Source organism: Felis catus, chromosome E3, assembly GCF_018350175.1.
Source record: "Felis catus isolate Fca126 chromosome E3, F.catus_Fca126_mat1.0, whole genome shotgun sequence".
Taxonomy (NCBI): domain Eukaryota; kingdom Metazoa; phylum Chordata; class Mammalia; order Carnivora; family Felidae; genus Felis; species Felis catus.
Window position 1 is genome coordinate 28,469,038 of NC_058383.1, and position 12,152 is coordinate 28,481,189.

Genomic DNA, 12,152 nt, shown 5'->3' on the forward strand with positions numbered 1-12,152 from the left:
TTCTATTGGTAACAAAGCTAGTGATGTCTTAAAAGTAGATGATTTGCAGAGAAACTATTCTGTGTGGTTCTATAATGGTGGGTTCGTGTCATTGGGCACGTGTCGAAACCCATAGAGTGCACAACACCAAGAGCGAACTCTGGTGAGCTCTGGACTCTGGGTGATGGCTGTGTCAGTGTATTCATTGATTCTAGCAAGCGTAACGCTCCGGTGGGGGACGTTGGTGGTGACGGAGGCTGTGCACCTCGAGCTCCAGGGGGATAGAGGAACTCAGTGTTCTTTCTGCTCTGTTCTTTCTGGGTTCAGGTCATGATTTCATGGTCTGTGGGTTCGAGTCCCTTGCTGGCTTCTGTGCTGACAGAGAGGAGCCTGCTGGGGATTCTCTCTCTTTCCCTCTCTTTCTGCCCTTATCCCTTCTTGCACCCTCTCTCAAGATAAATAAATAAACTTAAAAAAAAAATAGAGGAGGGGCGCCTGGGTGGCTCAGTCGGTTGAGCGCCGACTTCGGCTCAGGTCACAATCTCACGGTCCGTGAGTTCGAGCCCCGCATCGGGCCCCTGTGCTGACAGCTCAGAGCCCGGAGCCTGTTTCAGATTCTGTGTCTCCCTCTCTCTGACCCTCCCCCGTTCATGTTCTGTCTCTCTCTGTCTCAAAAATAAATAAACGTTAAAACAAAAAATTAAAAAAAAAAATAGAGGAGTCCAAATAAACCTAAGTTTGGACCTTGGTGGGAAAACTCAGTTTTTCTCTTTCTGTCTTGCCATCTGAATTCTTTCTTGCATCCTCTCAGGAGTAGATGGGGCGAGTGGCCAGCGTTTGAGGCCCGGCCCAGCTCCGTCCCGGTGGCACGACCCTGGGCAAGCCTCCCTGGTAAATGACCCAGAGCTGCAGAAAGATTCCCGCAGAGCACCGGGGCAGTGATTTCCAGCGGCTCACTGTTCCCGTGTCTTTCAGAGGTGAGTCTGGAGCCGGGAAGACGGAAAACACCAAGAAGGTCATCCAGTACCTGGCCGTGGTGGCCTCCTCCCACAAGGGCAAGAAGGACACAAGCATCACGGTGAGTGCAGCACCCCTCCGTGGTTGTGGTCGTGACCTAGCACACGGGTCTCTGGGCTCTGGTGAGAGGGCCAGGCCCATATTTCCCGGCCCCTTGCCCCAGCAACTCACAAGGGTGGTCTTTTCCCACCCGGGTGGGCCCTTAGGGCCTGGCTGCTTCCTCGCCTCAGCCAGGATCATCGTCCTGAGGGTCCTGTTCCATGAGACGGGACGAGCCCTCTCCTGCCACCGCAGGACCCTTGCTTCACCTCAGGGCTTCCCAGTACTGGGAACTGCCATCTTGGACCAGTCCGTTCTCTGCTGTGGGGCTGCCTTAGGCGCTGTAGGACTTTAAGCAGCCTCCTGGCCTCTCCCCACGAGAGGCTGTCCCAGGTGGTGACAACCGAAAACCTCTGCAGGCATCCCCAGGTGCCCCTGATTGAGAACCACTGCTGTAAACTCCCTAGAGCTGAGACGCACCCGTCCCTCTTCCACGTGCCCCTTTGGGACCCCAGGGCCTGGGAATACCAGCGTCACCCAGCTCTGGGCTTTGGTCCAGCTCAGTTGCCCGAGTATCAGCTGGGTGGCGGGCATCGTGGGATGGGGTCCGGTGCTGAGGCCGAGCGATGCCGTCATTCTAACCCACCGGGCTTCCAGACGCTTGGGGAGGAGAGAGACTGTCAAATAACCATGCTGATAAACGCACGCTGCCGCAGCCTGAGGGCTCGGAAGGAAAAGAAGAGTAGGTTTCTGGAATCCTCCCTTCCTCGGCCCGTCCCTCTCCTCCTCTGTCTTAGCGCTGACTCATCTGTCGCACAAGAGGGGACACTCAGTGGGGCGCTCTGTCTCAAGGTCTAGGGCCGGGGAGATGGCAGAGTGGATGCTTCAGGACAGCTTTGGAGGGGGGGGCCCGGTTCCTGCCATTTCCGGGTCTTCCTCTCCAGCCCTCGCAGGTGACTCAGTCACAGGGACAGCTGGCCCGGAGGCGCTGGGGGAGCGGGCACGGGCGCTGGAACCCTGCGGGAGACTCAGGGTCCTGCCTTTCCCCGCTGTCTCTGGCACAGCGTGTAGGAGCCTAGAACCCCGCAGCTAAGTTTACCTGGCAGTTAAACGTTGCTTCCCGCCGTCTTTTCCCTCCCTGTAATCGTAATTCGACATAAGAAATAATAACGCTTAATAACTGGTCTTCACCAGGTGCCTACGACGTGCCAGACGCTTTGTTCTCTGTGCGCGCAAACGCGTCTCAGACGCGTCTCATTGATAACATTTTAAAGAGCCCCCCTCGGCCCCAGCAGTTACAAAGCCTTTTGCGACGTCTCAGTCGCTGAGAAATGTTAAAAGGGAGGAAGCAAAACCGAAAGGCCACGGAATCAAAGGAAAGCCGCTGCCTCCCTAGTTATCTCGGGGAATCCAGGCTGTCTGGTGGGGGCGGGGAGGGGGCGGGGAATGGAAATCCTAATTCTCCAGACCCCTACGCGCATGTGATTGAAATAACACTGACGTTTCTTTCATACTGTATCGTTCAACCACAGCAAGGCCCATCTTTTGCCTACGTGAGTAACTGAGAGTGTTTTCCTGGTGTGGACGGGAGGCACAGAGTGTATTAGGCCTGCATGCTCCTGACGCACCCACTGAGTCCCGTAGCTGATGGTAGAAGGGGCCCTCGAGTTTCCCAGCCCAGACCCAGTTCCCCGGAGTGCAGTCCTGCGGCGGTCGGATGCCAGGGTGTGGTGTGGGGGCCTGTATACCAGCCGCAGGACCCCGTCGGAATGCCCCAGGGTGTCCTCCAGCCAGGAACGGATGTCCCCAGTTCAGAACGAATCTCCTCGCCCTTCCCATGAACGCATCTGCCACCGGTTCCCCTGACTGGACCGCCCCAGAAGCGTCTGTCCCACCTGGTTGAGCGTTTCAGGACTGCCTGTCCCTAAAGCTTCCCTGGCTTGATTGACAGTCAGTTAATGGCCCTGCTGTGACATGCCTTCCTCCCTCCTCCCTAAGTTTCTTCCCTGAGCCCTGCCCCCCACGCACCAGTGTGCCCTTGTGCATGTGTGTGCAGTGTGTGTCTGTCTTTGCATGCTCGTTGCTTGACCCGAGGCTCCAGAGCCGGGAGACTTGGGGTTGGCGATGCCCTGGCTTTGGTGGCACGGTAAGGCCCCAGCTACGCAACACACGACAGGGTCCTGCGTGGGCCTCTGCAGATATAAACTCATCTCTAACGCAGAGCTTGGGGGGCTGACGTACGGGTCCCATTCTGGAAGAGACCCTCAGAAGCCCTAGCATGTGCTAGGATCACATCTTAGTTAGCTCCTGGGAGGCAACGGCATGGGTGGATCAGAAGGACAATTGGGATTCTTGTTTGGGATCTGCTCCTGGGTGACCTTGGCCAAGTCACTTAACTTCTCTGAGCCACAGTCTCATCATCCATACCATGAATGGATTGGATCAGACCCCCATGTTTAAAGCCCCCCTGAGAAGGATCTTTTGGTCCCACCAGCTGGATTTCCCATTCTAGAAAGGGAATCTTTCTCGGTGGATATTGGGACCCCAAGTTTGGGTTGACAGGAGTAATCCCTTTAGTTATCTTCCCACCAGCCAAGGAGAGCCCCGTGCCCTCCTCGTACGTGTCCGCGGGTCTGCTCAGATGAGTTCAGCTCTGGGAGCTGCAGAGAGCACGTGGAGAAATAAACACTGTCCCCTTTAGGGACAGCTACCCATGATGCCCTCCCCGTGTACAGCGGCCCAGGGAGAGAGCTGTGTGCTCCTTTCCCCCTCTAGAACCATTCCTGGCTTCTCTTTAGCCCTGGCCTGCTGGCCTGAGCAACGGGGCTGGGAGCACAGCAGAGGGAACGAGGAAAAAACCCTCAGAACCCAGGCTTTCCCCGGGGGAGACCTGGGGGAGGAGCTTGGACGGGAGGCCCCTGGACCAGTCTGCAACTGCCGTGTTTTGGGGCTAGGCAAAAGCAGCTCATCGCTTTCCCGGCATGCGTTACCTCGTTGGCCCTTTCCCGCCATGATTAATCACATGACCGCGTTTGTGCACAGGAGACCCCCTCAGAAAGGGCCGGTGGGCTGTGTACAGTCTCAGCTGCATTTAACCTGATGAATGAAGCTCAGGCAACCTGCTTTGAAGCTTTTTCCTGCCAGTCAGTTAAAAGTATTCCCCGCAGGTTTTGTATTCTCTATTTGTCTTTCGTAAAAGACTTCAGGCAACTCGTCCTGAGAAAAGAAAAATTGCAACTTAAAAAAACAAATCACACTAAAACCGTCAGGAGAGGGATTGTAGTGGTTTAGCTTGAAGACAGATGCTTGTTAAACATGAGCAGTAGCAGGACCGCCGTGGACAGCAGGGCAGGTTGTGCACTGCACAACTCCAAGGAGCAGAATTCATTACGATATAAATGACATCCCCAACATTGTGCAGCGGTTCTATAGATAAGCAAGCCCTGGTCAAAAAGTGGCCTTGCTAGGGATCCGGTGTCCTAGCTATCAGAGAGCCCAGCCAGTTGCTTCTCTCCTGAAATCCTTGAGCAAACCTGGACAAGGGCATTGGAGTCTCAAACAGCGTAGGCTATAGGATAGGAGAGAACCTGTAGATTAAGGGCAGAGTTTGGGGACAACATCCGTCTAGGGCAGAACTGTCAGTGCCTGGGTTACTTTCTCCATTAACTAGATGTGGGTAACTTTTAGGGTGAGCTGGAGAAGCAGCTTCTACAAGCAAACCCGATTCTGGAGGCTTTTGGCAACGCGAAGACGGTCAAGAACGACAACTCTTCACGGTTTGTAAGTAGCAAAACTCCTGTGGCGTCCTCCCCTGCCCGAGAATGCAGAGTCTGTGCATGCAGGGGGCCCGCGACGGAAGGGGTGGAGGGCGCACGTCACAACAGCACTTTGTTCCGTATCTTCGGTCCTGCCTCAACCTTCCGGTGCCGCAAGGAAGGGCTCCTGCCACACATCCCCTCATTCGTTCGTTCGTTCGTTCGCTCTTCACTCAACGGTTAGCCAGTGAGCATCTGTTGTACACTAGGCACCTGTTAGGCGTTTGACGTTTGTTCAGTAGACGTTTACTGGGCACCTAGGAGGTGCTGGACGCTTAACCCAGTGCTCATTCAAAACGCAAATTGGGCACCCACTGTGTCCAGGCACGTTCATCCTTCAGCAAGTATTTATTAGGCGCCTACTGTATACAGTCACTCGTATGCTTTTACGGGCACCATTCTCTTTTGTTTTCTCAGTGGCTCGGTTAGTTATTAGGCACCCACTGTGTACTAAGATGCGGCACTAGGCTCACAGGATTGGAGCAAGCAGTGCAGAAGCTGTTCCAGCCTTCATGAAGTTTGTGGTCTAGTTGGGGAGCTGAGAGTCTCCGCCACCTTCCCACAGATGCGTCTCTGGGCTCCAAGGGTCTCCCTTTCTCCCTTGAGCCTAAGGAGGGGGCAGGAGAACCCTGAGAGTGGGTGGTCAATGACATGAAGACATGGCCCACGTGTCCCAAAGAGGAGGATTGATTCCCAGCTGGATGAACTTGACCCTGGTGGGTTGTGGCTGAGCCAGCATGCTTCTGGGGTGGGGGCAGGGAGGGAGCCCTCCAGCCACCGGCTGCCCCAAAACTTGCCTTCTCCTTACTTATGGTTCTACCTCTCAGAAGCAGTATCCCATTGGGCAGGTCGTACTACCTTGCCCAGCCTCAGTTTTCCCACCTTGAAAATGGGGATAACCCGAGCCACCTGGGTGGCTCAGTCGCTTAAGTGTCCGACTTGAGCTCGGGTCATAATCTCACGGTTCGCGAGTTTGCGCCCGACATCGGGCTCTCTGCTGTCAGCGTGCAGCCTGCTTCAGATCCTCTGTCCCCTTCTCTCTCTCTGCCCCTCCCCCACTTGCACGCACGCTCTCTCAAAAATTAAAAAAAAAATTTAAACGAATAAACAAACAGGGGTTGCCATGACTGGTCGAGGGCCAGTGCAAGAGCCAAATGAAATTGATTTGCGAATGTGTTTCACATCGCGAGGCCTGGATCCTCCCCCAGCTCAGCTGGTGGTAGTTCCTTCCGACATGCTGACCTGTGAGACTCTGAGTGTTTGCAAGAAACTCTCTCTGTCTCCCCACTCCCACCCCCAAATGCTCCCTGACATGTCTCCACTTGCCTGCAGGGTGGGGGGTGAGGAGCTGAGGCTGGGGAGCCCCCCGTGAACCGTGTTTTCCTGTTGGCAGGGCAAATTCATCCGCATCAACTTCGATGTCACTGGTTACATCGTGGGAGCCAACATCGAGACGTGTATCCTCTGCTGAGCCTGGGCCACACGGAACCCGCCCCATAACCCACCTCCTGCCCTAGAGCCTGAGAGGCCCAAGAAAGGTGGCAGAGCGGCCCCTCCGTCCCCAGGCTCTTGGGCTCCTTCCAGAACAAATCTGCCTGGGGTTGTTGTGGTCCCACAAATGCGGACCCCGGTTGTGAACCCCAAACAGCTTGCCTTCGATTCTGGGTTGACCTCTCCTTAGCTGAGTTACCTTGGGCCAGTTACTCGACCTCTCTGTGCCTCGTCAGTGGAGTGGGGGTGATAACACTGCCTGCCTCTCAGAGGGATTGTGAGAATGAATTAACTCATGTATGGCTCTTAGAACCACACGAGGGGCAGAATGAGGCCGGTTGAGGATTGGCTTTTGTGTGATCGTGCCTTCATCCTCCTTCAGCCGTGGACCCCTGGTGCTGCTTAGGGAGCTGGTCTGTGACCGGTGTCCAGCCCAGAGATAGGAAAAGGTGGAGGAAGAGTCTTCCCCCAAGGAGAGAATCTGGTTGGCAGAGCGGAGCCCCTTGGAAATGTCTGGACTCGGGGACCAAGTCTATGGTCCAGTGACGGATCCCCTGAGAAGCATGGCAGGTGCCTCTCAGGCCCAAGGACGTTGTATTTTTATTGCTGCTTGTGGAGCATTTGCTTGGCTCCTGGGACCCTGGGGAATGTTCTAGTTGCATTTTGGTGCCCTGGATGAGGGGGGGATTTGGAGTGGCTCAGGTCTCCGTCCATTCTCAGCTCTGCCTCATTTGCTGTGGGGCTTGGGGCAAGTCACTTGACCTCTCTGAGCCTCATTTAAAAAAAATTTTTTTTAATGTTTATTTACTTTTGAGGGACACAGACAGAGAGAGAGCAAGCGAGCCCGAAGCAGGCTTCAGGCTCTGAGCTGTCAGCACAGAGCCTGATGCAGGACCCGAACCCCCGAACCACGAGATCATGACCTGAGCCAAAGTCGGACGCTTTCCCGACTGAGCCACCCAGGCACCCCTCTGAGCCTCACTTTTGCCACCAGTGAAAGGGGGGTGATAACAGCACCTACCTATGGGGCGGCTCTTAAATTGTCATTTAAATGAAATGACCCGCGTGGCCCTTGGCCCAGGGCTTGGCCGGAAGTGAACGTCCGTGGCTGTCACATCATCGCTCTCTTGGGTCATTTTCCATTTTAATCCACTCAGACATTCCCCCCTCCCCCCCCCCCCAGAAAATCAGTATTCTTCTGGCCTACGATGTCTGTATTCATCTAGGGAGGCATCCACAGCCAGTGGGAGCTCCTTGAAGTCACACGTGAGAACCAGACTCTGTATCACTGTATTAAAATCAGCAAAACCCTAACCGCTAAAGAACAGAGGGCCATGCATTTCTGCTCTGTGCCCCCCAGATCCCCTGGATTAGATGGTGTCCTCTCCCCTGCTCTGCTGTGTCAGGCCATGAAGAGTAGTTTTGCCTCACAAGGCCTCTTCTAATATAGGTCCACAGATTCTAAAACCCAGAAACTTCTGGAAACCGAAACTCGGCTGGCGGTAAAACCCGCCGAGCACACACGAGGCTCTTTGTAGTCTCTTTGTTCCCCATAGGAGAACAATGACGTCTTTGGCTGCAGGACTATCAGTGGGCTCCCTCAGAGCCATTGAGAACCTTCTAGAATGTTCGTAGTATGTCCACAGTGGTCTGTCCACAAATCTAGAAACTTCCGAAACTGTTGGGAAAAGAGATTGTAGACCTTGCGGTATTTTTATAACCACTAACCTTACGCAGGGATTGCTGTGGGAGGGGGCGGGGCACCGGCCTGGGCCCTGGGCTCGCTGGGTGTCCTGGAACTCTGGCCCGACTCTGGGAGCTGCCCCGAGCTTCCACGGGGGTGCGGATGAGCAGGAGCTGGGCACTGGCGGGCCGGTGGAGCTCGGATTCTCGAGGCTTTACAGGCACAGCTTCCCGTTGGTTCGGTGGGAAGCGGGCCCCGGGCCTCCAGCCAGCCCAGCCACGCTGACACCAGGTGCCCTTTCTGGGCTGAGATGCCCCCTCTCGGGGGGAAGAAGAAGAAGAAGATTCTGTCTTACGGTCTGTTCTCCGGTCCCTTCACACGCGCTTCTCAGCTATTTGTTTCTGGTGTTGGTGGCAAATCCTGGGCGGAGGCCCCGTCCCTCAGCTTCCGCCCTTCGGGTCAGGGACTGGGACGGTGTGCTCCCTGCGTCGCCTGCTCGACACACAGACCCCCCGGTGCTTCCCAGGCCTGCTGACCTGGAATTCCGGGGGTGGGCCGGCGACCTGGGTGTTTACGGGCCTTCTAAGGCCGCACAGGTGGCATTGGGCTCAGGAGGGGAGAGGCAATTGCCGGCCGGTTTTGGGGCTCCGGGAGGGCCTGCCCCACGGTCCTGCAACATCACACTTCAGGAGAAGAGAGCTACCCGGTGCAACCTCCCAGCCGCCCGTGTGCCCTCCGCCACCCTCCGGGACCCCCGTGGTCTCCCTGCCCCTGCACAGGGCAACAGGGCCTTCTTTCCTTCATTAGGGCTGTGTTCACGTTCCCTTTCCCCAGGCTAGTTGAGCCCCAGCCCCTTGGCCAGGGTGGTTTGGGCCACCCACACATGGCTTTGCCACCTGCTAGCTGTGTGCTCTCGGAAAACGACCTCCTTCCCTGAGCCTCCGTTTCCCTATATTGAAAATGCAAATAATATTTGCCTTTACGTCCCACGATAGTTGGTGAGGCTTAAAAGAGCCCACCACCCCCCCCCCTCAGTTGGTGAGACAGGGATGGGGAGGAAGGTTGGGTTCCCGAAAGGAGACACTCTGTGGTATCCCTGGAGTTCTTAACTCCTCCCAAACCAGATCTGCTGGAGAAGTCTCGGGCCATTCGCCAAGCCAGAGACGAGAGGACGTTCCACATCTTTTACTACTTGATTGCTGGAGCGAAGGACAAGATGAAAAGTAAGTGACCTGTGAGGATGCATCACTGGGGGGGGGGGGGAGCCAGTGGGGGGTGGGGTTCAGCCCTTCCCATGGGCAATATGTAAACCAGTGGGCGTAGCTGTGTTACTATAAAACTTTATTTACAAAGTAGGCAGTATGCCGTAGTTTGTTCACCTCTGTGGTAGGAAAAAAAAGTATTTTTACGGAGGTATAACTAGCATATAACATGTTACTTCCAGGTATACAACGTGATGATTCTCTATTTGTAGATATTGCAAAATGGTCACCACAGTACGTGTGGTTAACATCTGTCAATGGTAGGGGAGATACTTTTCCCATAAATGCAATATACTGTATATCAGATTCCAGTAGGAAATTGCATGTATGTCTGAACTTACCGCAATTTGCTAACCAACCCCCCCTTTTTTTTACATATGCTTAAAAGAATATGCAAATCACATACCTGAAAAAAAGGAATCTACCAGTGAATATATAGGTACCTAGTGCAGCCTAAATTCTAGTAGTAATTTTAAGACTGAAATGTTATGAAGACAATCCAGACTTTGCTTCCCATCGGTTTTGTGGCCCAGGGTTCGTCCTTTTGCTTAAGAAAATCGCCAACAAAGATGTGTGTGCTGGTACCTTTGCTGTGATGAGGCGTATTTCAAGGTTCAGCCGCTGGGGGAAAGTGGGGAGGTGCCAAACATATGTGGTACCTTGGAAATTAGATTAATTGTCAGTTACAGTGTGGGACCTAATGAGGTGGCTTAGGGAGAATGATCCAGTTTTGTGCTCTGTCCCTAGTCTTTAAGGCTAACTACTGAAATTCTTACAGGCCGTTTTTATTCTTGATGATAGATCTGGAAAACGGTGAGGCTTTTAGAGAAGATCAGATATCTGTCAATTTACCCATAGTCTGCGAAATGAAATCTTGGCAAAGACCCAGGTCCTTGTGACTTTAATCAGGCATCAAGGCTAATCCACAGGCTGGAGTTATCTGGTGTCTTGGGTCACTTTAACATGAGGCACCTTCCAAGTGACTTGACCCATAAAAGACCTTTATTTAAAAAGAAAAGCATCTCATTGACTTTCCTCCAAAAATATTCAACCAAATCCAGCCTCATTAAAGATTGATCTGGAAGAGGACGCTTGATGTGCCAGGGAGTGTCCTAAAAGCAAACAGCACAAGAAAAAGGGAAGCAGTTATAAATTTGGGGAGAGAAAGGGGAAGAGAGAGCCGAGTAGCAACAACTAAGTGTAACCACAGAATATACTTTACAGAGAACAATGTTTCATGATAAACAATGTTTCATGATAGGAACAAGGAGTCGCCACAAGGAGTCGCCACAAATGTTTTTGCTAAAGGGCCACATGGTTTTTGCTAAAGGACCGTATGGTTTCTGTTGCAGCAACTCAAATCTGCCTGCCACTGTTACGTAAAAGCAGCCATAGAAAATCGACAAGGAAATGAGAGTGGCTGTGTTCCAATAAAACTTTATTTACAAAAACAACCAGCAGGCTAGATTTGACAAGCTCTGATATCAACTTATGTAGCGACTTGACTGGAAATAGTTGGAGGTGAGGTGGGGGGGGTGTGAGAGAGCTAAATCTTTATCCACCATTATAGAGGGGTCAGTAGGTAAGATCTCATCTTGAAATATCCAGAAATAGCCTATTATACGTGATATGGAAACATAACATTATAACTTATATAAGCCCATGTAATATAGGACATGTTATATAGTATATACAAATGTATGTTACATGTGATTAAATTAAATCTATTATGTAGAGATCGTGGTAAGTGCCGGAAGAAACAGCCCAAAAAGTTAAAAGCAGTGCTATAGGGTAAGGTAGGAATTGGAAAAAGGGCAGACAGGGAATGGTGTTTTTATTATAAACCTTTTGGTAGTAGTTGATTTTTAAAATTCATGGGAATTAGCGATTTGATACATTTATTTATTTTTAATTTTTTTTAAAACATTTACTTATTTTTGAGACAGAGAGAGACAGAGCATGAACAGGGGAGGGTCAGAGAGAGAGGGAGACACAGAATCCGAAACAGGCTCCAGGCTCTGAGCGGTCAGCACAGAGCCCGACGCGGGGCTCGAACTCAGACCGTGAGATCATGGCCTGAGCCTAAGTCGGACGTTTAACCGACTGAGCCACCCAGGCGCCCCAGCGACTTGATAAATTTTCACAAATAGATGGATAAGGATTGATCTTGCTTTTCAGGCAGTGTTGTTCAGAAACGGCAGGGTGATCTGGGGCAATTGAGATAAAGGTGTGCCTTCCTCAAGCTAGCTGCAAGCCTGTGTCAAGGGACATGGCTTAGCAAGGAGAGCCAACGCTGGGTTTTAGCTTCTAGGCACCCTGGAGCAGTGCACAACCTATACCACTGTATTAGGCCAGTGATGGTTGGTGAGGCCTTCTGTGTGATGGAACCAGAGGAAGGTTTTAAACCGTCTATGTCTTGGGACAGGTTCCTGCCTCATGTTCAAAGTCCATCCTCCTGACCACCACCCCATCTTCCTCTCCTTCCAGATGACTTGCTTTTGGAGGGCTTCAACAACTACACATTCCTCTCCAATGGCTTTGTGCCCATCCCGGCTGCCCAGGATGACGAGATGTTCCAGGAAACCCTGGAAGCCATGGCGATCATGGGCTTCAGTGATGAGGAGCAGCTGTGTAAGTCTTCATACCTTCAGGCTGGGTGCCGGCGAAGAGGGCCCTCTGGGCCACTAACATTAGTTAGAGAGCCTTCCCTGGTAAGGACAGATTTCTGCTTGCTGAATTCTGCTCCGCCCCTCCCCACCTCCGCCCGCCAGACACCCTCAAAAAAAAAAAAAAAGAAGAAGAAGGAAAGTGAACATTACCTTAAGGTAGCTTATTGGTGTTTTAGAAAAGTGGCTTCATATGTTA

At 52.7% G+C, this 12,152-nt stretch overlaps 1 protein-coding gene across 5 annotated transcripts in view; it reads left to right on the plus strand.

Annotated features, from left to right (window-relative positions):
- Positions 1-12,152, plus strand: part of MYH11 (myosin heavy chain 11) — a 125,556-nt gene that overhangs the window by 63,882 nt on the left and 49,522 nt on the right. For 3 of the 5 annotated variants that reach the window (XM_023246709.2, XM_045048059.1, XM_023246707.2), the window contains exons 5-10: positions 955-1,057; positions 2,568-2,588; positions 4,723-4,815; positions 6,244-6,307; positions 9,150-9,248; positions 11,775-11,918. In XM_023246709.2, coding sequence (XP_023102477.1) covers positions 955-1,057; positions 2,568-2,588; positions 4,723-4,815; positions 6,244-6,307; positions 9,150-9,248; positions 11,775-11,918 — 524 coding nt within the window. The remainder of the gene's footprint in view (positions 1-954; positions 1,058-2,567; positions 2,589-4,722; positions 4,816-6,243; positions 6,308-9,149; positions 9,249-11,774; positions 11,919-12,152) is intronic. The other 2 variants (XM_023246710.2, XM_023246708.2) reach the window with 1 other exon arrangement.